General features: G+C 37.0%; 1 protein-coding gene across 1 annotated transcript in view; it reads right to left on the reverse strand.

The window, feature by feature from the left end:
- GPC5 (glypican 5) overlaps positions 1 to 25,888 on the reverse strand; it is a 1,347,921-nt gene that overhangs the window by 1,060,660 nt on the left and 261,373 nt on the right. Inside the window, exon 4 of the mRNA XM_029210190.1 lies at positions 15,408 to 15,541. Within this exon, the coding sequence (XP_029066023.1) occupies positions 15,408 to 15,541 (134 nt within the window). The remainder of the gene's footprint in view (positions 1 to 15,407; positions 15,542 to 25,888) is intronic.

Genomic DNA, 25,888 nt, shown 5'->3' on the forward strand with positions numbered 1-25,888 from the left:
GACTGAAATCTAGCTTCTTGGTCCCTTTCTATACAGGCTTCATGATTCCTGGAGAGATGCGGGGAGAGGGTGAGTGTAGCACTAAGAAGCAAAGCAATAAATGGCACCAGGGAGTTTTATCACAGATGGAAATGTGTTTCAAGCACATTGCATTCATATTTGATTAAAAAGGAAAATACTGTTTTTTTCTAAAAGCGTAATTCATAAAGTCTGCTCTCTGAACCCACTGCTCAGGATGGAAGCTGTGACCTCAGAACCAGCACTATTCTCCTAGAGAAGGATTTTCTTTCTTCTGACTAAATGATTCCAGGTTTTTCCCTCCTGGTAGGAAGTCTTCTTGTTCATGAGATGGGTTCCCTTCCTTCACAGATTTACTGTGCTTTCTCAACAGAGCTGAAGGTGTTAAGATGGGCAGTAGACTGGGGTGGGGGCACAGGGAAAATGATGGGAAAAAGCACTGAAAACATGTTAACATCCTCCCATCCTCTGCAGAGGATTCTTTTCCAACAGGTGCTGTGTGCTTAAGGCTCCCTAGTGGTGATTTTATACCAGCCCTGAGCTGGGCATTCATGACCATCTATACAATTAGTATAGACTCTTCTATTCTCACTTTTCAATATCCCTCAAACCCAACACATTACCATTTAATGTCCCAGTAAGAAGCACCCTTTCTGAAAGCATCCTCCTCTAAAAGAGTGATTTAAACCTGATGTCAAAACTAGGTTTTCAAAACAAGCTCTCACCTCATTTTCCCATGTTGTAAAAAAGTACCTCACAAAGCACCGACTCTGTTCTCCATTAAAAAGGACTTTAAACAAAGACCTTAACTCACTTATAAAAATAAGCACAGAGCCAAACATCCAATATTTAAACAAATCAGATAGTATTAAACTGAGCATCCATCCCAAAGGAGGTGTGATGTTCTCTCCTACCTCATAACTTTGTTCATTTTCATTAAAATATGAAATTATTTGTTCAGTTATACTAGTTTCGGGAAGCATGCTATTAATCTTCCAATAGAAAAAAGTGTCTAGGACCTGACTGGGTCAAGACCAATGAGAAGGTTTAGCCAAACAGAATATTTGCAAATCTAATGATTCTAATATAGGTCATTTATACAAAGAAACATTATAGCTGTATTTTGAGATTCAGGATTTTAAGTCAAATCTTGAATGTTACTCTCTTTTGCAGTAAGATATTTTCTGTGGTTGCTAACATTTTAACTATAAACTCCATGACTTGGGGGATAAGAAAACATTCTGGACAACATTTTCCTCTCTCAGCATCAGGACATTAATGAACTACTTTCACTTTGATAGTCTGCCAATAAATGGGCTTCCTTCTCATTCCTTCTTTTCTTTTTTTTTTAATTTAATGACTTCAGTCAGATATTCCTGGTTACCTCCATCCACAAACTTGTCTAACTGATAGACAATATATGCCAATATATTGACAATATATAGACAATATATGCCAATATATTGACAATAATAGACAATACAAATTATTCTCATTTGCATTTTCACTTACTGTATACCTCTCAATGCATATATTTGTGTTCCCGGAGTCTGATATTAAGACAGGCTTTAGGGTCAAGAGATGTATAGTTAACCAGGTTCAAAGAAAATGAGTTCTTTTAGTCTTCAATTATATTCCTATTATTCTACTAATTCTCATTTTTGGAAAAAAATTACTCTTGAATATCACATGTAAACCAGGTATTATTGTATGCCCAACTTCTGAAAGGTGGCATAGAATATTGCTGACCAGGGTTAAACAATACATCATTATTATACATAATCACATTTACCCAATAATGACATCTAAAATACTGCCCCTCACATCTCACAAACCATGCTGTGACAAATAAACCAGAAATTTTCTTTAAAAAAATAATAAAATACTGTCCCTATGATCAGAATTAAAGTAATTCCATGCTTCCATTATGATTATTCATATGTACTTTGTGTACATAAGGCTTAGCTTACATTGGAAAAGGTAAGACAAACCAAATACAGTAAAGATTATAAATCCTTTGGATTCACTCAGTTTGCAGGACCCCAGAGTTGCAGTGTTGCATGTCTAACAAGATTCTTGCTGAAGGAGGGTCAAACCAACACAGCCAAAGGAGCACCTTAGACTGTTAATCTTCAAAAATCATCAAACAGAATCAATCAATTAGAAGAAAATTTGATCTGCAAGTCTGTAAGTCTATGAATATGGGCCTAAACGAAAAGAATTATCCCAAAACTACCTTAAAACTTTCATCAGTTGCACTTCTAAGCAAAAGGTTCCACATGTGATTCTGGAGACCATGGTATGGCCTGGAAATGGTTGACATAAATTTGTATCTCGAAGGTGAGAAAAATCATAAAAAGCAGAGCCTCTGTTAAATGATATAATCTACTCTAGAAACACATTTCTTCTATTTTGAGCACAATTATGGAGAAACTGGCAGCTTTGTTATTTCTATTCAATATACAACTGGATAAAAAAATATGAATCTCTCTTGATTCTACCTGCTCCCCATTTTTCACTCTTACCTGTATGCATGATTTGGACACTTCAAATGCCAATGATAGATTTAAAATGATGGAATATTCTTTTCAACAGAAAACCAAGAGAAAGAAAGTGCTTGGTACTCTTGCTGTAGATGAAGCACTCACGATGCTTCTAAGTACAATTACTTTTGCTACTTCAGTAAAAGAAATGAGCCTCACTCATCATCCTGATGTAGGCCCCATAGATTCTGCTAAAAATTCTGAAGTATCTTTTATACACTTCTATAAAAATCATCAATTTCAATATGACACATATTTAAAATCCTCCTCATGGCTTAAAAAATTTGAGTGAAAAAAATGTGAGCTGAATTTGGGGTTCTCTTCAACTTTGCAGATGTTCACTGACTTTCCAAAGGAAAATGGATAAATGATTCACTTTTTGTGAGAAGGAAGGAAGGGAGGGAGGGAAGGAGGAAGGTTGCTTTCAGGTATATTAGACAGGGAAAATTGCATTCACAGTTTGGTTTTCTTGATGGGGGATATCTTGAGCCATATAAATGAGATAACCCTATAGTCATGATTATAAATACTACTGAAAACCTTCTACGCTCACCTGGCAAAGCTGCTGTTTACTGGGAAACAGAAGGTTTTTGGAGAACCAGTTAGAAAAATGTCCAAATTAAAGGAGATTTTTCCTATGGCTGAGAAATATATTTTATTATTCTTTCTGTAGTGAGAAATTTGGGGAGATTTTGACTCACATTAACTTAAATTTGACAGTCTCAATATTACGGATGTCGCAAATTAACTTGAGGTCCAGAGCATTATGGAAGATCGATGTAAATAACTTGAAGAATTTAGAGTAAATCTCATATTCCCTGATATAAGCCTATCCTCATCTAAGCAAGCAAGCTATGAGAGCGCTAATCGCAGACACTGATAACCACATACATTTGCTTTCTGTCGTTTTCAATAATCGTTACCATCAAAAAAAAAAAAAGCGAGCAGCATGCACTGGACGCCGAACCTCTAAGACCATCACAATTTCAACTTCGAGTTTATACCAAGTACTTGGAGCCATCTCTCCTTTCAACACAAACACTGTAGAATATTAGCTTAACTGCCCATTGTTTGGATTTAGTTTCAGATATTTCATGAAATGGTCGTTAATTTTTTCCACGAACATCTAGAAAATAAGAGCAGACACAGTTTAAAGTCCTTTGTTTATGAACTTTCTTGTTCTGCGAAGTTTTTATCAGATTCTCAGTGGGATACATGACCCACAAAAGGTTAAGCACCACTAGCCTAAACTTTTGCCACATGTTTGCTCTGCCTCCTGGCATTCCTTCTTCCTGTGTGCCTGGGTTTTGACCCATGGGGTCCTGCCCTGCATTATTCATGTAGGGCTTGACGCTAGCTTGCCTTGCGCTCACGTTTTCTTAGCCCTGCTCTGGCCTGGCCTCGGGCCCCTCATCCAAAGCCTCACCTTGGCCTGCCCTGCCCTAGGTGACCTCACTGCCACCACTCACTAAGCACTGTCTTAAATTAAACAGAAATGTCCTCATTGAAGGGAACATGGCCTTTATTTTAGTAAATTAAACGTACAGATAATAAATAACAATGGCACCTCAAAGAAGCACTAACTTCCTTTTAGGAAACAGATTGGAAATTGCTTTCTCCAGTCCTACAAATGATATTAAATTTTTCTCAAAGAGTTGACTTTTCCCTGACCCATGGATATTTTCATCCGCTGAGTATGTGTATATACAATTCATTAAGCCCAGTCTGTCAATACTGATTTACCCATGTAAACAAATACATTTACCCAAACACACGCACATCAAGAATTTTAAAAATTAATTGTGGTTTCAATAAAGTATTTTACTAAATAAGGTTTAACAACGTAGCTATGAATTCATGTATTTTAAGCCAACTGATTCTACTTAATATGAACCTTTTGAGCTATCTTGGCAGTCATCCTAAATAACGTTAACTGTTCTTCATTCAGTATATGTTTAAAGATTTTTCCTACTGTAATTGAATTATTTTTAACCACATCACTGTGTTCTCCTGTGAGGTACAGGGTAACAATTAATTTGCTTTCATAGACAGACCCATCCTGAATAAGAATGAGGCCCCGACTCATTCCTCTCCTTAAACTATGCAATTTCAAGTGTCCTCTTTAGTTCCCATCCTCAATAAATAAAATTCTTCATGTTCCAAGTGGTAAAATTTTCATCCAATTCAAGATTTAATAATCACATTAGAATTAAATGGAACTTCCCGTTGATACAATATCCCAAAGAAGTTCTGAGGAGAAAACTGAGAGAAACAAAAACTCATAAAACAAGTTAAATTATATTTCGTTTCCAACATTGAAAATCTATTATTTCTAAAAATTCTCCTTTCCCCACCTTCATGTCAAAATCACCTCTGACGTTAAAAACATTTTACTTTTACTGAAACCTAAGTCTTTATTACCCCAATACACACTCAGGCATACAGCCCACCCCTTAATCAGCATATTCTTAAATGAGAGGCTTGGCTAATTGGAATGCTAGCTGGAGAACAGATGGGGCACTGATGTTGAGACTCTCTCTTAATTTATTGTCCTGGGGTTTTCCTAATTACCCACTTAACTGGCACAGCCACACCGCTTTGAAATAATAATGTACAGCTAATTATCACTGATCTAAGCTTGCTAATAGCTTACTCTTACCAGCTAACTTCAAGCAATCAAGCAGAGAGCAGGAACTGCCATAGGGAAAGCACTCTGCCTGGGCTGGTTTAGACAGCTATATGAGGGCAGTGTCCTTTACAGCCGTGTTGACTTGGTTTCCGCCCCAAACTAAGGCTAAATAGTGATGCTTTGCTAGATGGTTAAAGCCTTTTCCTTGCCTTTCTCAACTTTCGGAGACCTTTGTAACTGGTATGTATCAATCACTCCAAGTCTCCAATCAGCTCATTACCATCAGGCTATATACATGGGAAAAATTGGGTAGACTGAATAAGTACATCTCCAAAATGTGATTAAAATAATAATAAACTACAGTTTAGCTCCTTTTTCCAGACTCTATCAACAAGTTTAGCACAACCCTTAGATCCAGAGACAGATTTTAATATGTAAATTTCCTTCTTCAAATTTTACAAATAGGAGAAGAAGGCAATGCGTTCAACAGAAAGGTTCCCTATGAATTCAGAAAAAGTGGGGGGAAAAAAACAAAAAACAAGTTAGGAACTTAGGAATATATAGAGAAATATCTATATTTATGATAGGAGACTATACTTCTGCCTTAGTTTACACTTATTCTGCATTTATTTTAGGAACTTCTTCAGACATCTCTAGGTCAGATTTCCTAGAGGCAGTGTGTGACACAGCAATGTGGACGCAGGTGACTCACTGAGGGATGCTCGTAAGACAGAGGTAGTCAGGGAAGCCAGATAGAGTGGGGAGGAAGAAGTTAAGCAGTGATGTTGTCTCATCTTCAGCCAGATTCCACAAGGAGTGCTGCAGTGTGAATTTCACCACATATTTGGTCCTACCACCTTGAGCAAGGGGCGAGCCCTGGAGGCTCCTGTGTCAGTCATTGCCTGCAAGCTGCCACCGACGGGGTGAGGTAGGTGGGAGTTTACCCCCCTCACCCATGTGGATGAGATGGTGTTATAGCCACTCTCCAGAATGAGCCCCAGTAATCTTTCCCTTCCTGCCTCTGTGTAGTCCCTCTCCACACTGAATAGAACTGACTTATATAACTTTTAGGATATTGCAAAAGTGACAGTGTGGGACTTCGGAGGCTGGATCATTATAAGAAACTACAGCTTTTCCCTTGCTTTCTCTCAGATTGCTTACACTGAGGGAAACCGGCCACAATGTGGTGAGAAAACTCAAGCAGTCCTATGGAGAGGCCATTGTGACAAGAAACCAAGGCCTCCTGCCAACAGCCATGTGAGTGACCTATCTTGGAAGATGATACTCCAGCTCCACTAAAGCCTTCAAATGACTATGGCCCCAGTTGACTTCTTGACAGCAATCTCCCAGAGACCCCGAGCTAAAACCCCACAGCTAAGCAGCTCCCAAATTCCTGATCCACAGAAAGTTACATAATAAATGCTTATTTTTGCTTTAAGCCACTAAGTTTTGGAATGATTTGTTAGGTAGCAATAGATAATAAACACAGAAGGCTCCTATCTGTTGAGGTCAGTTCCCCAGATAATAAGGCAGCTGTGCGTTATCCGCAGCCAGGACACAGCAACCAAGAAGCAGACAAAATGGACGGGTAAAGGGATGCAAGCAGGGCGCCAGCAACATCAACTACCTTAGTTACCTTTCACATTAAATGTTTCCATTAAACCCTTCATACTCCTTAATACAGTGTCATGCCATGAACTTAATTATGACTTGGACATTTACAGTTTTAAAAAATGTATCTGGCAACACCTTGAAATTCTAGGCCTAGTGAAAATATTCTTTAAAAGTGAAGATATGTTCAGACAAACAATAGCTGAGAAAACTCATCACTAGTAATAAGCAACGAAAGATGTACTAAGGCTAAAGCAAAGATTCTAGATGAACACACAGAAATAAATTTTAAAAAGTACAAGAATAAAATAGGTAATTATAGGTAAATATTGACTACTTAAAGACAACAATAACAGTAATGTCTTGGGGGTTGCTAAAATGTTGGTAGAAGTAAGATTTGTTGACAAAAATAGCACAAAAGCTAGGAAGAGAGTAATAGAGTGAAACTGTTTTGAGGTACTTATATTGTTCAATGAAGCGGTAAAACTTTTAATTTAAAGTAGATGGTAAAAAATTTAAAGTGCATATTTTAATCTCTATGATAGCCATTGAGAATACTGAAGAAACATAAATCTAAAAAGCTTTGAAGATAAAAAAATAATAAATACCAGCTAAACTCAAAAGAAGGCAAGAAAGGAGGAATAAAAAAAAATGGTATAAAGGGATAACAAAGAACAAGATGGTAGCCTTAAACCCAACTACTATTTCAGTATATTATATATCACTGTAAAACACTGTAGAACCAACCTAAAATTGAGTCATTTATGTCAAGGACAAAATGAAGATGGTCATCGTAGGTGCATAAAGGAAACTTAACCTAACCTTACAGGAATTTACAGCTCTTCTCAGAAATTGGCGGAGGCCACCAGCCAATCCCCAAACACCAAGTCTGTCCATTGCCATCTCTGGACTTCCTATTCTCCTAACTCAGCTACCCTGATCCAAATAAGAAAGAAGACCAGTAGCCAAACAATTACCTGAAAAAGCCAAATAACTTCCATATTTATACCATAAAAATCCCTTAGTCTGTGAGCAAATCAGTACTCACTACTCCCATAGCCTTGAGTTTCCCAGTTTGCAGGTTGAAATCCTTGCAATAAACTCATCTTTCTGCTTTTGTTTTTTTTTTTAATTCAGTAGAGTTTGGTTTTTGAACCATGCACTAGACATTCCAATTAAAAAACAAAAACTATTAATCACCTCTTAATAAATATTGTTGGTTACCCCTGCCAAAGATCAAATTATTTATGTCAACAATGGTTATATAAACCTCAAAAGAATTGTTTGAATAAAGGAAACTATATAAACTTAACTCTTACTCTGCCACAAAGACCTGAAAATATGTATGTTTTAAATCAGGTGCCATAATTTAAAACAGAAATTTTTATAAGCTATACCAATAAAGAAAATAAATCTAAAGTAAATTATGACAATATAATTTTTAAAGACTATGACTTATTTATATGTAAAAAGAGTTTAAAGTTTTAGTAAATAGAACAGTGTTTATTTTTCATTTACATGGTAAGACAGTGTCAGAGACACTGATGCATTTTACAACTAGAGCAACTATACTGGATATGAGCAAGAGTTTCTCTTGGATACATCCTTTAAAGGTAGACTGTAGTGCATAGAGTATATGAGCTTTACCAGGTACAGCAAGCCTCTTGCCAGAACAGCTGTACCAGTGCACCATGTGATCATCCACAGAGAAAACCCAGTCCCATGAACAGACTGACCATTAGAAACAGAGTACAAAAAAGTAGCCACATATAGCATTATAAACATATCTTTGTCTGAATCGATCTTTGTATTCAATATAACCCTAATCAAAACTCAAGAGATTATAAAATATATTTGAAAAAATAATTCTACAAACATCTAAGAGAATTTTGAAAAACAGTAGGTAAAGGGGCTAACAAGATTTAAGAAAATCTTTAAGAGCAAAAGAGAAAAAAGGAAAAAAAAACACCAAAACCCAGTAAACAGAGCAATTTCAGAGAGAGCTTATAAACAGGCCAGTGTATCTATCTAAGGGAACTTGGAATGAGTATGAAGCAAAAAAAAAAAAAAAAAGGACGGATTGTTTTAGAGCAACCCTTGAAATCTGCCTCAGAATTTGGAAAATTTAAGTTGGAACTTTACCTCATAACATATATAAAGATATAGTCTCTACATATATTAACAATGAGAGAAACAAAACTATAATGCTAGTATGAAAAAGAATAGTAGACTATCCTTTTGAATTGACACAGGCAAGAAATTTTTAAACAAGAAAACATTTTATAAACTCAGTTTCTGTTTAACAAAGATCATCTTAAGTTACACATCAACTCATTTACATTTAACTGAACTATCACCTTAGATAGAAAATGTTTGCAAAGTCTAAAACTGACAAACAATATATAGAACATAAAAAGAAACTCTTACAAATGGTTAAGTTAAATTTAAAAAGGAATCTAGTAGGAAACTGAGCTCACAGAAAAAAAGGAAATGAGAAAACAGAAAATTTTAGGAAATAAAAATTTTAAAACTATATTAGTTTGTATTAGTTAACTTATATAACTATTATTAAACTATATTAGTTAATAAATTGATTAGAGTGATAAGAAAATAGCTCACCCATGAAATAAGAGATCTGAATTAACAAAAATATAAAGTACAAGAAAAAGAAATGTCACTTTATTTGCCACAAAAAGAATTCTCAGTCTCTCACCTAGTTCCTAATCCCAGCTTCTGAGTACCTTCATATACTAAGGCTGGGTTCTCTTGAGAAAGATCCCTGAACAAGCCCAACAATTATGCAGCGTAAAGCATTCTTCCCATCTTTCCTTAAGGGTCCTGTGGCCCTTTTGCTTCCCAGCAATAGACACCAGCTCTCAGTTAACTTTAATCCTAAAGACCCAAAATGCCATTCTACTCTGTCTAAATGAGGCTCATAGAGGTCAAACTGAAATGGAGCAGGACCCTACGATCCCTGCCCCCCATGTCCTCAGTCTGGCTTTTGTCTGTGAAAAAACTTTGGGCAAAGAATAAGTTTAGGGCTTCCCTGGTGGCGAGTGGCTGAGAGTCCGCCTGCCCATGCAGGGGACACGGGTTCGTGCCCCGGTCCGGGAAGATCCCATATGCCGCGGAGCGGCTGGGCCCGTGAGCCATGGCCGCTGAGCCTGCGCGTCTGGAGCCTGTGCTCCGCAACGGGAGAGGCCACAACAGTGAGAGGCCCGCGTACCGCAAAAAAAAAAAAAAAAAGAATAAGTTTAATCAGAAAAGTGAGAAAATGTAGAAACAAAGGAAAACAGTCCAACAAGACTAAATAGTATAGTTTAGTCACTAAGCATAGTTAAGGACCTTTAGTTCCTTTTCATGGGCTATAGATCATATTCTGAGCGGTATCCTGTGAGCTGTTTTGTAGATATTGATACCCTCACCAGGTGGAAGAGGTGAACTACATGATGACCAGGCTGTAGCCATGACATAAGCTGCCATCATTCCGAGAACTGGCCTCAAAGAAATGGGAACAAACCGACCCTGGAACTGAAGATTAACGGTACTTAAAACAATCAAGATGACGCTGGTCAGACCACCACATGACCAATTTCAAGATGACTGTCAGAGCTGACTGTGCTGTTTCTGCATGTAGCCCCCTCCCTCCATCTACAAAAGCTCTTGCCCACTGATTGTCAGTGCGGGGGGGGCCAGTCGGCCTTTGGACAGGATTCTGCCCTCCCCCCCATTGCCAGCATCTGAAATAAAGCAAGCTTTCCTTTCCACCAACCTTGCCTCTTTTTTTTTTTTCTTTCGGTACGCGGGCCTCTCACAGCTGTGGCCTCTCCAGTTGTGGAGCACAGGCTCCGGACGCGAAGGCTCAGCGGCCGTGGCTCACGGACCCAGCCTCTCCGTGGCATGTGGGATCTTCCCGGACCGGGGCACGAACCCGTGTCCCCTGAATCAGCAGGCAGACTCTCAACCACTGCACCACCAGGGAAGCCCCAACCTTGCCTCTTTATTGACTTTTGAGTGGCGAGCAGCCGGACCCCACTTTCGGTTACAAAATGAAAATGAAATTTTAGGCTCAGTCTGTCTCACACTGGGCCCAATGAATCCACAGAAGTGTGTCTGTTTCACACTTCTCAATATGTCTTTGGAAGAGACATACACATCCCTTGCACAATCCCCACAATGGTTCCTCAACGCATGGAATGGGGGCCAAACTGAAATTCCTAAAACTACCTCTTGTACAAAAAATAGTTCTGGTACCAATTCCAGTATGTGGAGAGGAGTGAGGGTCCCCATACCAACAAAAGGCAAATTTCCCACAGCAGCAGCGTATCTAAAAATCCAATTCAATTCTGACACTTTCCACCCAGAGAGAGCATCAGATTCCACAGGTTAATTCCACAGGTAATCCTACGAGACTGTGTCCCACCCCCTCCAACACACACACACACTTCAGGTGCCAGTCTCAAGTCCAGGTTGTTACTTGTACTTCTGACCAGTTGGCTATAAATCACACGTTCCCACTACCCACTCCCCCCTCGAGTTTGACTAATTTGCTAGAGCGGCTCACAGAACCCAGAGAAATGTTTTACTTACTAGGTCAACAGTTTATTGTAAAAGGATATAACTCCGGAACAGCCAGATGGAAGAGCTGCGCAGGGCAAGGCACTGGAGGATGGAGCACACAGCTTCCATGCCCTCTCCAGGCACGCCAATCGCCCTGCACCTCCACACGCTCAGCAACCCGGACGCTCCACAAACCATCCGGGGTTTTATGGAGGCTTCATTACACAGGTGGGATTGATTAACTCATGGCCACTGTCGATTGAGTCAACCTGTGGCCCCTCGCCCCTCACTGGAGATTAGGAGGTGGGACTGAAAGTTCCAGCCTTTTAATCACATGTTTGGCTCTCCAGGCAGCCAGCCCCATCCTTAGGTGGGACCCAAAAGTCACCTCATTAACATAATGAAAGACACCGTTCTTCTCTCATCACTTAGGAAAATCCAAGCGTTTTAGGAGTCTACGCCACGAATGGTGTCAAAGAACAAATACATATTTCTTACTATAAATCACACTATCACAATATCCCTGGGAATTGCTGAGTTTAGCGTCATCATCAACATGAAAGTTGTAGTGGTGGTGATCTTAACACTTCACCATTGGCCTCACTTGTTTGGCTGGTCTATGCACAGGGGGTGGACACAGATAATGGTTGGATGATCATAACCTGAGTCAGAGGGTGACTCCAATTACATACTCCTTTGTATGTGCTGTCTGCTAGAGCAAATCAATACATGCCCTGCCACCTGCTATGCAGCTAATGACTTGACAAATGCTTTTCTCTCTTTACCAATTAGTAAGGACAATTAGAAACGTTTCACTTTCAGCTGGCAAGAACCCCTTCACTGTTAGACCTCAAGGCAATTCTCCCACTCCATGATAGACAGGAGCCATGATCATCTAGACATCCTACAGGACACCATGCTGATAATCAAATATTGATCACATTATGCTAGATAACTTAGTCTGAATGATTCTGGTGGGGAAAAATATTGACGTTTTGAGTGCTTGACAATTCAGCAGGGTTTCTAAATGTCTAGTAGTCTGAATCTGATTGGGATATTCTTCTCATGCAAAAGACAAATTTCACCACTTAAGATGACCTAAAGCACAGGAAGAAGCACAGAGCTTTTGGGATCCCTTTGCATCTTAGAGAAAACATATTACACACATATTACCACATACTGTGTTGCTACAACCCATTTATGAAGTAGCACGCACCAAGGTACTCTGACATTCAGTCCAGATGACCCAGTTCATCTATGCAATGGTGACTGAAGTACTGGTGGCAAATAAAGATGCTCTGCAGAGACTCCAGAAAGCCCCATAAGAAGAATCACAGTATAGACACCAAGGGTTTTAGAGTAAAGTCATTTATTTTTTTACTGAACACTATTTTTGTTTGTTTGGTTGGTTGGTCCATCTGTCATTCAGTAGGTCAGTCAGCTGGTTGGTTTACGACTTGCCTCTGGCAGAACCTGCACACTTGACCATAAACCAGCAAATGATTCTGCAACCTGAGATGCTCATGAGGAAATAAGTACTATCTGACCTGCCAGGCTATAAGATCGGGCTTGTATAGAAGCAATATAACATCAAGTGGACGTGATCGACTGGAAATCAGGCTCAAGCAAGTGGGAAAAGGACAAGTAAGATGCATGGAAATTAGCCCAGACTCACTAAGCACCTATTCCTGCTACATTGCCCCACCTACTTAAATCAAAATTTATGACCTCATGGGGAAAGATAAGTTGATGAAGGATAAATAAAATTCAGGTTATAAAAGGAAAATCAAAATAGTATTGCTAAGAGAGCTTTCTAAAACGGAGCTGGGAGTCCACTGAGGAAGTGTGACTTATGTACATCTGGACCTGGATGGAATCTGACCTTTGACCACTTACTGTCTTAATGCAGGCACTCAGAACACCTGCCCAATGATACTTATCGGATACTTACCACAAATAACTCGTGACAGCCTATCTACTTATTGAACCCTTACCCTAAAATAGCCCTTAAGAATACTTAAGAATAAATATTTCCTTTCTTGTATCAGAGTCAATCATAATTCTTGCCAGACAACTTTAACAACACTGTAGCTTTTATCTTTATAAGCCCCTGACTCTTGCCTCTGCTCCAACACCCTTTTAGTTTCACCCAAATCTCTCTCCTGAATTGCAATTCCTAATAGCCCAAATAAACTCTTACTTGCAGCCTTCTGCACTGCTTGGATGACAAAGTCTACTTTACGACAGGAAAGGATAGATAAAATTCAGGTCTACTTTATGGATAGGTCTGCACAATATATAGGCATCAAGAGGAAATATACTGCCACAGAAATTAAGTTCCATTCAGGAATGGCAATAAAAAATGTGTAAAAGTGAAATGCTTAAGCTGGCTCAAGTGCAGGACCTCTGGTTGTTCACCTTACGTGGCAAGAGATTGGCCAGTGATGAGCCTACCCTGATTCATGGGAAATGGTTAATGGCGGCTGACCAGTCAAGGGCATAGAAATAATGAATTTGCAAGATTGGTGACATGGAGGTCTATTCAATGGCCAGGATAGACACTTATAAAACTTTCCACTCAGATAAGCCCCTCATTGCTCCTGAGCCATTCTGTAACATTTCACCTGCATGGTCTTAGTTTTGCAAGGGAATAAATCATGTTAAGTACCGGGTTTTGTTTTGCTTTTCCAGCAACTAGGTTGTTTTGGTGGTGAAACTGACATGATCTTTAGGAACGTAATATCTTCCTTAGCTGGGTTTTATTATAAGAACCACCATAGCCAAGGCATACTGATTTCTCAAATGCAAGAAATAACTACTGATCACTATAGATGTTTAAATTGAAAAAAACATAAAAACAAAGCTATTTTACTTGCAAACAATGTGCTAATTGTTTTCAGCTGTAGCACATAGCCAGTAATAGCTCAGTTCTTTACCCTGTGCTAATAACCCAACTGAGGAGAGAATGGGGCAATTAAGAGCACTATCTCAAAAGGAAACAGATTTTACATTATGGAGAGTAAAGTATGTAAAATACTGAATTCTCCATAAGGTATTTTTAGAAATAATTATTTGAATTAATAAACACAGAATTCTGAATTTTAGGTCAATTCAAAAATACCTACTGAGAATCTAGTATTTGCCATTGTACTGGTCAACTGAATACCAAAATAAATAAATAATAGTTTCCTCCAGTATTAAAAAGTTTTTAGTTTAATCACCAATTCTCAAGCAACCGGACACTAATGAAGGCTTTAACAATTAATTTAATAATTAATCACGGGCACAGTGGTAGAAATGTGAGTTAATGCTTATCATTTTGAATCGAAAGATTGTAATTTTCAGCATTCCAGGTAAAAGGTATGGACACTTTACATTTTTTAACAGGTACTTAACATTCAGTAATACTTATCACATCATTTACATGAATACTCTCTCTGTGTTGCATTCTGTCCAATATAGTAGCTATTAGCTACATGTAAAATTTTGACTAAAACTAATTAAAATTATGTAACGTTAAAAATTCAATCCTCAGTCACACTAGCTACATTTAAAGAATTTTTATTTTATTGTGGTAAGAACACTTACCATGAGATCTACCCTCTTAATAAATTCTGAAGTGTACAATGCAATATTGTTGACTACAGGGAAGGGGAAATGGGGAGTTACTCTTCAAGGGGCACAGTTTCAGTTAAGCAAGATGACTGAGTGTTACAGATTGCTGTACAACATTGAACACTAGCCACATTTGAAGTGCACAATGATCATATGTATGTAAGGCCTGCCATATTGTGTCATAAAAAATGTTCCCTTATCACAGAAAGGTTTTTTGGTCTCCTGAGTTGAACTTATCTTCCTAATTAACAGAATAGGAGGAAGCACTGAATTTTAAAGGTAATTAATGTTGATCTTTTGTTTCTTCAATAGTGTATTTTGTTCTACTTAATTCTTAATTCAACCCCTGCAGAATAGAATACATTCTATTCTGTTGTAAAATTAATAGCTTACTTTCTTTTCTCTTTCTGGTTGTAAAACAAATGTCTTACTTTCTTCTGTTGGCAAGTGTCTCTTCCCCATTTCTTATAAAGATCTTCATTCCATGCTTCTCTTTGCTCCCATCAAAAGAACAACGGGGGCTTTGTGTGGGTGTTCTGATTGGACGGCCACAAATCTTATTTACCTTTTAAATAGAAAATATTAAAGACAGTTAGAAAGCATGCTCCAGCCTTTCTGAGAATGTAATGTTCACTAGAGTCCAAAACAATAACATATTCTTATTTATAGCACACTAATAACCTTTAAGACATACAATGTTTGTTAATTTTTAAAATAAAGGGAATAAAATTATCTGTATAAAACGGCAGCCATAATAAATTGATGCTATACACATTTATACAGTTTGCATGTATGCAAGTGCAAAATACACGAATAAAAACATATATGCAAAATCAGAGAACTACATTAATAAACTAGCCTGCTTGTATAAATAAAACTAATCAAAGTAGATATTATTTATGGTTTATAACCATATGTATGACTAATTACTTACTTGTACTAATTTTTTTTAATAAAACAATTTGCTATTGAATATGTGGTCCATTTCTATATGAGTTCTAAGGGTAGTTTTCTTCTTAAAATGCTTTCTTAGAAATGGCAATAAATATTTTTATATAAGATCTCATTTTGTAATAGTTGTATATCTTTTTCCTCAATCTGGTTTGATTTCAAGGGTGTTATTTATGGTCTCTTTTTTAAAAATTATTTATAGAATTGAAAATTTTATTTTTTAATACTACTTATCTAGTAAAGATCTTCATATGTAATTATCATTGAAAATTAAGGAATTAATTGGACACATTACCATGTAAAGCATCAAAAAAGATTCACAAGATAATTTATACATTTAAAAAGGCATAGTCATATAATTAAAAATACATAAAAGCATTGCCTGAGAATCAGGAGACTTTGGTTCCTGTCCTAATTTTTCCTTCTTAATTGCTGAGATCTTGAAAACAGTGGCAGAACTTTTTAAAACTTGATTCTCTTATATGTAAAATGAAGAACTTAGAAAAAATTATTCCAAAGTTCCCTTAAAGTTCTAAAGTTTTTTAAATTTTCCATGAATGAGCATTACAGGAATTACGCATCAACTCATTTATTTAAACCATAATTATTTTGTTCCAATATTTGCAAAGAACATGTATTAGATGCTATAGGACATAAAAGATTAGAAACTGAATTTACCCCAAAAGAGCTGACAATTTAGAAGGAAAGAAAAAACAATCCCCCCAAACATCAAAACGCACATGCACCTTAAGAAAAGGCCTGGCCCACACCAGGCTCCAGCCCACCCTGCCAATGTGACAGCCCCAGAGAACGCTGGGAAAGGCCCTGGCCCATGCTCACTTCGGCTCCAGTCCTCCTGCCAAAGCCACTGGGCACACACAGTCAGCATAGGGATACTCCCAGACAAGGACATACCTTCAAGAGCAGGAGAGGTAATTGCTTCATCTAATTTATAGAGACAAACAACAGAAAGCAAACTTTAATGAAATGGAGATAAGTAATTTACTTGATAGAATGTCCGAAGTACCAGTCCTAAAAAAGCTCACTGAACTCAGGAGAAGTGTATAGGAACACAGTGAGAATTTTAACAAAGAATTTGAAAATGTAAAACAAATCTTATATATATAAAATATATATATTTATATATATGAACCTCATGGTAACCAAAAACCAAAAACCTACAATAGATACACAAAAAAACAAAGGAACCCAAAAGTAATACTAAAGAAAATCATCAAACCACAAGGGCAGAGACTAAAAGAAGAAAAGAACAGAGAAGAACTACAAATACCTCCAGAAAAGAATGAACAAAATGGCAATAAGTACATACCTATAATAATCACTTTAAATATAAATGGACTAAATGCCCTAATCAAAAGACATAAGGCGGTTAAATGAATAAAAATAACAAGACCCATCCATATACTACTTACAAGATATTCACTTCAATGCTGAAGACACACACGGACTGAAAGTGAGAGGATGGAAAAAGGTATTCCACGCAAACGGAAACAAAAAGAAAGCTTTGGTAGCAATACCCATATTAGACAAAACAGACTTGAAAACAAAGTCTAGAGCAAAAGACAAAATAGGACATTACATAATGATGAAAGAGTCAATCCAAGAAGAATTCTTAAACATGTATGAACCTAACATAGGCATACCTATATACATAAAGAAAATATTAACAAACATAAAGGGAGAAAATGACAGTGATACAAAAGTAGGGGACTTTAATACCCTACCTGCAGCAATGGACATATAATCTGGACAGAAAATCAGTACAGAAACATTGCCCTTAAATGACACATTAGACTCGATGGACTTAACAGATATCTACAGGACATTCCATCCCAAAACAGCAGAATACATATTCTTTTCGAGTGCATATGGAACATTCCCCAGGATAGATCACATACTAGGCCACAAAACAAGTCTCAATTAATTGAAGAAGACTGAAATCATATCAAGCATCTTTTCTGACCACAAAGATATGAAACTAGATATCAGTTACAGGGAGAAAACTGGAGAAAACACCAACACATGGAGAGTAAACAACATGCTACTATAAAACCAATGTGTCAATGAAGAAATCAAAAAATACCTTGATACTAATTAAAATAAAGACACAACTTTCCAAAATCCATGGGATGTGGCAAAAGCAGTCCTAAGAGGGATTTATAATGATACAAGCCTATCTCAGGAAACAAGAAAAATGTCAAAGGAGCAATCTAACTTGACACCTAAAAGCACTAGTGAAAGAAGAACAAACAAAGACCAAAGATAGTAGAAGGAAGGAAATAGTAAAGATCAGAGTAGAAATAAATGAAATAGAGAACAAAAAAAAAGAGGAAGAAAAGATCAATGAAGCTAAGAGCTGTTTTTTTGAAAATATAAATGAACTTGATAAACCCTTAGCTGGACTCATTAAAAAAAAAAAAAAAAAGGAGAGCGCGCCCAAATAAATAAAATTAGAAATGAAGAAGTTACAACTGACATCCCAGGAATACATACAATCATAAGAGAATACTACAAACAATTATAAGCCAAAATTTGGACAATGTAGAAGAAATGGATAAATTCCTAGATACATACAGTCTTCCAAGACTGAATCTGGAAGAAACAGAAAATCTGTACAGACCCAGTAATAGTAATTAAATTAAATCAGCAATCAAAAAACTTCCAGCAAACAAAAGTCCAGAACCAGATAGCTTCATAGGGGAATTCTACTAAGCATTTAAAGAAGAGTTAATACCTATTCTTCTCAAATTATTCTGAAAAGCTAAAGAGGAAGGAATACATCCAAACTCATTCTATAAGGTCAGCATTACCCTGATACCAAGACCGGCCAGAGGTAATACAAAAAAAGAAAATTACAGGCTAATATCCCTGATAAACATGGGGGCAAAAATCCTCAAAAAATATTAACAAACTGAATTCAACAATATAAAAGGATCATAGATCATGATCAAGTGGGATTTATTGCAGGATGCAAGGATGGTTCAATATCCACAAATCAATTAATGTGATACACCATATTAACAAAAGGAAGGATAAAAAATCACATGATCATCTCAACAGATACAGAAAAAGCATTTGACAAAATTCAACATCCATTCATTATAAAAACAGTCAACAAAGTTGGTATACAGGGAACAAGCTTCAAAATAATAAAGGCCATTTATGAGAAACACACAGCTAACATCATACTCAACAGTGAAAAGCTAAAATCTTTTCCTCTAAGGTCAGCAACAAGACCAGGATTCTCACTCTTCTCACTTTTATTTAACAAAATATTGGAAGTCCTAGTGACAGCAATCAGACAACAAAAAGAAATAAAAGGCATTCAAATTGGAAGAGAAGAAGTAAAACTATCACTATTTGCAGATGACATGATAATATATATAGCAAACCCTAAAGACTCCACCAGAAAACTACCAGAACTAATAAATGAATTCAGTAAAGTCACAGGATATAAAATAAATATACAGAAATTTGTTGTATTCCTATACACTTATAATGAACTATCATAAAGAGAAATCAGTTAAAAAAATTCCACTTACAATGGCATTAAAAAGAATAAAATACCCAGGAAAAAATTTAACCAAAAAGGTGAACCACCTGTACTCTGAAAACTATAAGACATTGATGAAAGAAATTGAAGACAACACAAATAAATGGAAAGATATTGTGTGTTCATGGATTAGAAGAATCAAGATTATTAAATACACAAATATTTACAATTGCTAAGACATGGAAGCAACCTAAATAAGTGTCCATCAACTGATGAATGGCTAAATAAGATAGGGTAAATAGAATTGACCCTTGAACAATGTGGGAGTTAGGGGCACCAACCCCATACAGTCAAAAATCCACATATAACTTTATAGTCCACTCTATGTATCCACAGATCCACATCCATGAATTCAACCAACTGCAGACAGTGTGGTACTGTAGTACATATTTATCAAAGAAAAAAATCCACATATAAGTGTACCTGTTCAAGCCCACATTGTTCAAGGATCAACTGTATATACAATGGAATATTATACAGCCATTAAAAAAAGAATGAAATCTTGCCACTTGCAACAACATGGATGGACCTGGAGGGTATTATGCTAAGTGAAATAAGTCAGACAGAGAAAGACAAATACTATGTTTTCACTTATATGTGAAATATAAGAAAAAACAAATAAACAAATATAACTAAATAGGAACAGACTCAGATATAGAGAACAAGCTAGTGGCTGCCAAAGGGGAGGCAGGTGGTGGGGGGGAATGGGCAGATTAGATGGAGGGGATTCAGAGGTACAAACTATCAGTTATAAAATATAGGTCACAGGGATGTAATGTAGAGCACAGGGAATATGGTCGATAATATTATAATAACTTTTCATGGTGTATAATCTATAAAAATATTGAATCATTATATTGTACACCTGAAACGAATATAATAAGTCAACTCTACTTCAATAAAAAAAGAAAAAGAAGTAACACTGTAACGTAGAAAATGAACAGATTAACTCTGTTTGGGGTGCTTAGGGATGAGCTTCAGTACGTAATGTCTAAATGGCAGATTAAAAGATAAACTAGGGGTTTGTCAGGTAGACAAAGCAGGAAATTTCCAGGAGAGAGTAGAAAGGCAAAGAGGTGTAAACAACTTAACATGTTTCACAGAACAAAATGTACATAGTGAAAGAAAGCAGTATAGCAAAAGGTAAGACATAAAAAATGCCATGATATATATGGTGATGGATGTTAACCAGACATTGTGGTAATCATTTCACAATATATACAAACATCTAATCATTATGTTGTACACCTGAAACTAATATAATGTCATAGATCAATTATATCTCAATTCTTTAAAAATGCCTTAATATGTCTTGGATATCAAGCTAAAGAACTTGCCTAAGCAAATGGAAAGCAGGCAAAAGCTTCCACGGTGGAAAATGGTTGCTTAACGATTTCCACAAGAGAAAAATCTTCATAACAGCAGTTTCCAGGGAGGGAGATGAAAGGTCCTCCAGTAGAACACTAGAGAAATGCTGGGGCCCAAAGTCAGCAGAAGAAGTGGTGAAAGAAGCAGACGATATAGACGTAGACAGGAGGGAGAGATAGTAGCTTGGAGACTGATTGGATATATAATGTTTTCTGAACAAAGAATAATGGTGGAAGGCAGAGGGAAAATCTTGAGAGATGTAAGTGCAAGAAAAATCAGGCTGACATCAAAAATGGATAAAAATTTGGTTTGCCTGGAAAGAAGGGAACATGAAGGGTAGTAGTAAAAGGAAATTATGTTTGAAGAGTAGGCTGGAGTCAGATCTTGGAGGGTTTAAAATGATAAGCTAAGAAGTTTTATTTATTAGACAAAACCTCTGATGGCTGTTGAATGGAAAAGCAAAATTCCAGAGCTGATATTTAGCAATGGACCTGACAGCCCTGTAGAAGTTGGACTAGAGAGAGAGACCCATTAAAGGGAGGTAAACTGTTAACAGATCCTGAAGTTCTCAGGAAAGAGAATTTTATTCTGAAGTACAGTAGTGACAGTGTCCATGAAGAGAAGGATTCATGAATCATGTACAGAGAGAAGAGAAGAAGAATCAGCAGGGCTAAATCCAGAACACTGACAACACCAAGTGCTGACGAGGATGTGGATAAACAGAAACTCTCATTCATTGCTGTTGGGAATGCAAAAGAGTACAGCCCCTTTGGAAGACAGTTTGGCAGCTTCTTACAAAATCAAAAAAAAAAAAAAAAACCAAAAACACTTTTATCATATGATCCAGCAATCACACTCCTTGGTATTTACCTAAAGGAGTTAAAAATGTATGTCCACACAAAAACCTGCACACAGATGTTTATAGCAGCTTTATTTATGATTGCCAAAACTTGGAAGCAACCAAGCTGTCCTTCAGTAGGTAAATGGATAAATAAATTGTGGTCCATCAAGACAACAGAACATTATCCAGTGCTAAAAGGAAACAAACTATCAAACTGTGAATAGACATAAAGAAAACTTAAATGCCCATTACTAAGTGAAAGAAGTCACACTGAAAAGGCTTCATTCTGTATGATTCCAACTATATGACATTCTGGAAAAGGCAAAACTATGGAGTCAGTAAAAATTCAATGGGGTGGGTATGGGTGGGGGGATGAATGGAGAACACAGAGAGGATTTTTAGGGCAATGAAAACTACTCTGTATGATACTCTAATGGTAGATTCATGTCACTATATATTTGTCCAAACCCGTAAAATGTACAACACCAAGAATGAACTCTAAACTGTGGATTTGGGGCGATAATGATGTGTCAGTGCCGGTTCATCAATTGTAGCCAATGTATCATCACTGTGGTGGAGGATACTGATAACGGGAGAGGCTCTGCACGTGCTGGGGCAGGGGCAATGTGGGAAATCTTGATACCGTCCCCTCGATTTTGATGTAAACCTAAAACTGCTCTGAAAAAGTAAGGTTTGTTTTGAAAAAAAATCAACAGAACTCAGCAAATTTCTGAAAGTGAGAAGTTAGGGATGTGTAAGGTCAAGGTATTAAAAAGCTCAGAGTGAATTTCCAATCACTGAAGCGGAAAAAGTGATGGAGTGTAAATATATTAACAAGATGCTAAAATATTCATTACAAAGGTGGAAAGTATCTTCACTGTCAACAACTCCTAGTAGCAAGAACCAAGGGAAGATGGTATAAGTTGATGGTGGGAATGTCAAGAGTAACACTGGCGACACTACAGGAGATTTTGAAATAAAGGAGAAGAGTAAAAGGGAAAGGAATGGCAATTATGATCCCATGTTATGAGCCACAGAGCTGTAGACAAGTTACAGAACTTCTACAAATCTCAGTTTTCTCATCCTTTAAACTTGAGAAAATAAAACCAGTTTGCAGTTGCCAGACAAGGGAAATCTTATCTCACCCTGTCGATCCCATCTTGGACCTAAGACCATATCTGCTATTGCACATATTTCCTAGGAAGGCAGAAAGATAGCTGAAAGTACCAGCCTCACGTTATTTTTATTCCCATTATCATCTTTGCAATTTTTTTTACAAGGATAAAAGAAAATGTACAAGCCATAGACTAATAAGTCATCTTTAACTGTATCCAAAGGTACAAGCATATAGAGCAGATTCCAATACATACAAATAAATTTCAGAGCCTTTATATGTGTTGACTTGCTATCAGGGAGCTCCACTTCACGCTTTATTGAAAGGGAATGGAAAACGATCTGTTACCAGCACATTAGCCTGTCACCTTAGCTTCCCTGAGTAAGCCGATTGGGGTGGACCATTTCAATACTAGCACCTTCTTGCTATTGAAAAAATCCCTCTCACTTACTTTGACAATTTTTCATCTTTGACTTATACTGCAATTTCCTCCTTATTCTCCCTCCACCCTGGTCTCTACCATTCTCCCCTGCAATCAGTCTGACGTGTCTTGGAAAAAAATAGTTTTCCTCCCTAATGCTTACCTGTGTCTGCTTTAAGTTCCATGTCTGGCTTCTCAGTGATTTTCAAATTCCCATCTCACCTTGAAATAACTCTCTTAGTTGCTCCTAACCCATATCGCTTCTCCCACTCTGCTCAAGTATTTGTTTCAACAACTCCTTTTCACTTAGCTGACTTTCTCCATTCTCACTGTAATCGTGGCACTACATACAAAGTGTAAACTTCTGTTTACAGCATCCCTCTGTCTGTTCACTCAGTCTTATTTAAATCTTCAAATATTCAAAGCTTTTAGCTAATAACCCCTAAAAGCTTTGTAAGAAACAACTTAAAACTGTTCATTTTCATTTGACATCCATCAGCAGAGCTTCCATTTAGTTTGCAATGATCTTTTAAAATGTTTATTAATAATAATGAAATTGAAAAGCAAAAATGTTTAAAATACTATAACTTGAAAAGCAGTGAATGTGGAGATGGTGTGAGTGTTTATTAAGCAATCTGTTTCAGAGGATGAGGCAAAGGTGGACTCTACATCACTGTGTATGCAACAGGTGACCAAACCAGGCCATATCTAGGATGCTTGGTGTTAAAATAAGAGCTGGTTAAAATAAATTACATAAGATATGACTCTGCAAGCATGGTGGAAAACAACAACAATAATAATAAATAACAGACAAAAATAAGAAACAGAACGGTTTTGGGTCAAATGTGCTGTGCTCCATTATATTAAAAGCTACTTTTAAACTATTTGGAGGGAACATACTATTGGCAACTTTTCTAGTTTTAACAACAAATGTGAGTTCATTAATTTTCTCTTGTCCAGCTCCCTATTACTCTCGGAAATGGTTTGCCAAACAACTGGCTGGTGTTAGGGGTAAAATCTGTTACCACAAATCATAATGAGGCTAACTTTTCCAGACGCAGATGAAATCCATGATTTTAGCTTTATTCCCATGAGAACAAACTTAGAAAAGTAGGTTGGGCAAGTTCATAAGGGTTTGGGAGGGGGCTTAATTACAAGGTTCAAGCAAAGGAACAGCATTATCAGAGCCTCATTTTAGAAAGATCTGGCCGACAAGGAGACATGTCCCATAGGTAAAACAAGAAAATCCTAGAATAAACCTAATAAGAACCCACGAAATCTGAGAAGAGAAAGGGAAAGCTCTTTTATAAGTAGAATGAATGGGATTTGGCTATTGGTTGATTCACTATAAGAGATTAAAAAAAGAAGAAGAAATAAAGCTGTTAGCAGTTCTGAATCTGGCAAGCAGGGTGAATAAAGATCCAATAACCAATATGTGGAAGTTAGACCATAGAATAAGTTTACTGTTTGGGCTCATCTGCTCCCCAGAGCAGGAGGTGAATTCTAATTTAGAATTTGGATTTGGAGGTCATTCGAAAAGATGTTTCTAAATGGTGGATTAGAAATAAAGAGCAAGTTAATGATTAGAATTACCTGCATAGAGCCAATAGTTAAAGCCATGAAAATGGATGAAATTACAAAACATATATAGAATGTAAAGACGGTCAGAAAGAAAATCTTTCCGAAGCAGGAGAAAGATAATTCAGATAATATACTCCCCAAAAGAAAGAGAGAGAGAAGAGAAACTGGAAAGGAGGAAGAGGAGAAGGAAGGGATAAAGGGGGAAAAAACAAGGAAGAAAGGAGGGAAGGAAGGGAGGGAGGGAAGGAGGAAGGACTTTAGACTAATAGAGCTGGAAGTCTCTATTAGTCTCTAAGAGAAGATATCTAACCTTAACCTAAGGCTGAGAAAATTGAATCCCAAAGCAGGACAGTAACTTTGCTAAGACTGAATCTAGTTAGTGGATGAGTTTCTAGTTATTATAGAATCAATGGTCTCTTCTTTATGATTAGTGGTATTTATCTTCATCTGTTGTGTGGGATTCACATTATATAAGTCCTAGTTCCTAAGTGTCCTACATAAATAATCTGGATTGAAAATGATCTAGATATATGAGTAGACAAGAGAATCCCATCTCCCCTATGTATGTAGGAGTGGCTGAGAGGAAACATTTCAGTTATTTCCCTTTAAGATTCCTAGGAATGAATAGGGGTCGGGAAAGGGAGGAACTACAAGGATATTAGACAACTTGATTTCTCACCTGGGTTTAGGAGGAAAACCAGGATAACTGATTGATGAAAAGAAGTCCTCCCATGATACACAACCCCCAAATTCCAATTTTATGAGACAGTAATGTAACAGTTTCCTCTCTTCTACAGAAGGGCAGGTAACATCATAAAATGAATAGTCAGTAACTTCCTGATCTACAAACGACCACAATGAAATTATTTGGTGAGATCAAATACCTGCTCAACAATTAGAAAAGCAAAATTGATACAGCCACTATGGAGAACAACATGGACGTTCCTTAAAAAACTAAAAACAATTGCCATATGACCCATCAATCCAACTACTGGGCATATAACCAGAGAAAACCATACTTCAAAAAGACACATGTGCCCCAATGTTCACTGCAGCACTATT

Source organism: Monodon monoceros, unplaced genomic scaffold (assembly GCF_005190385.1).
Source record: "Monodon monoceros isolate NGI ecotype Baffin Bay Population unplaced genomic scaffold, NGI_Narwhal_1 Super_Scaffold_8, whole genome shotgun sequence".
In the NCBI taxonomy this organism is placed as follows: domain Eukaryota; kingdom Metazoa; phylum Chordata; class Mammalia; order Artiodactyla; family Monodontidae; genus Monodon; species Monodon monoceros.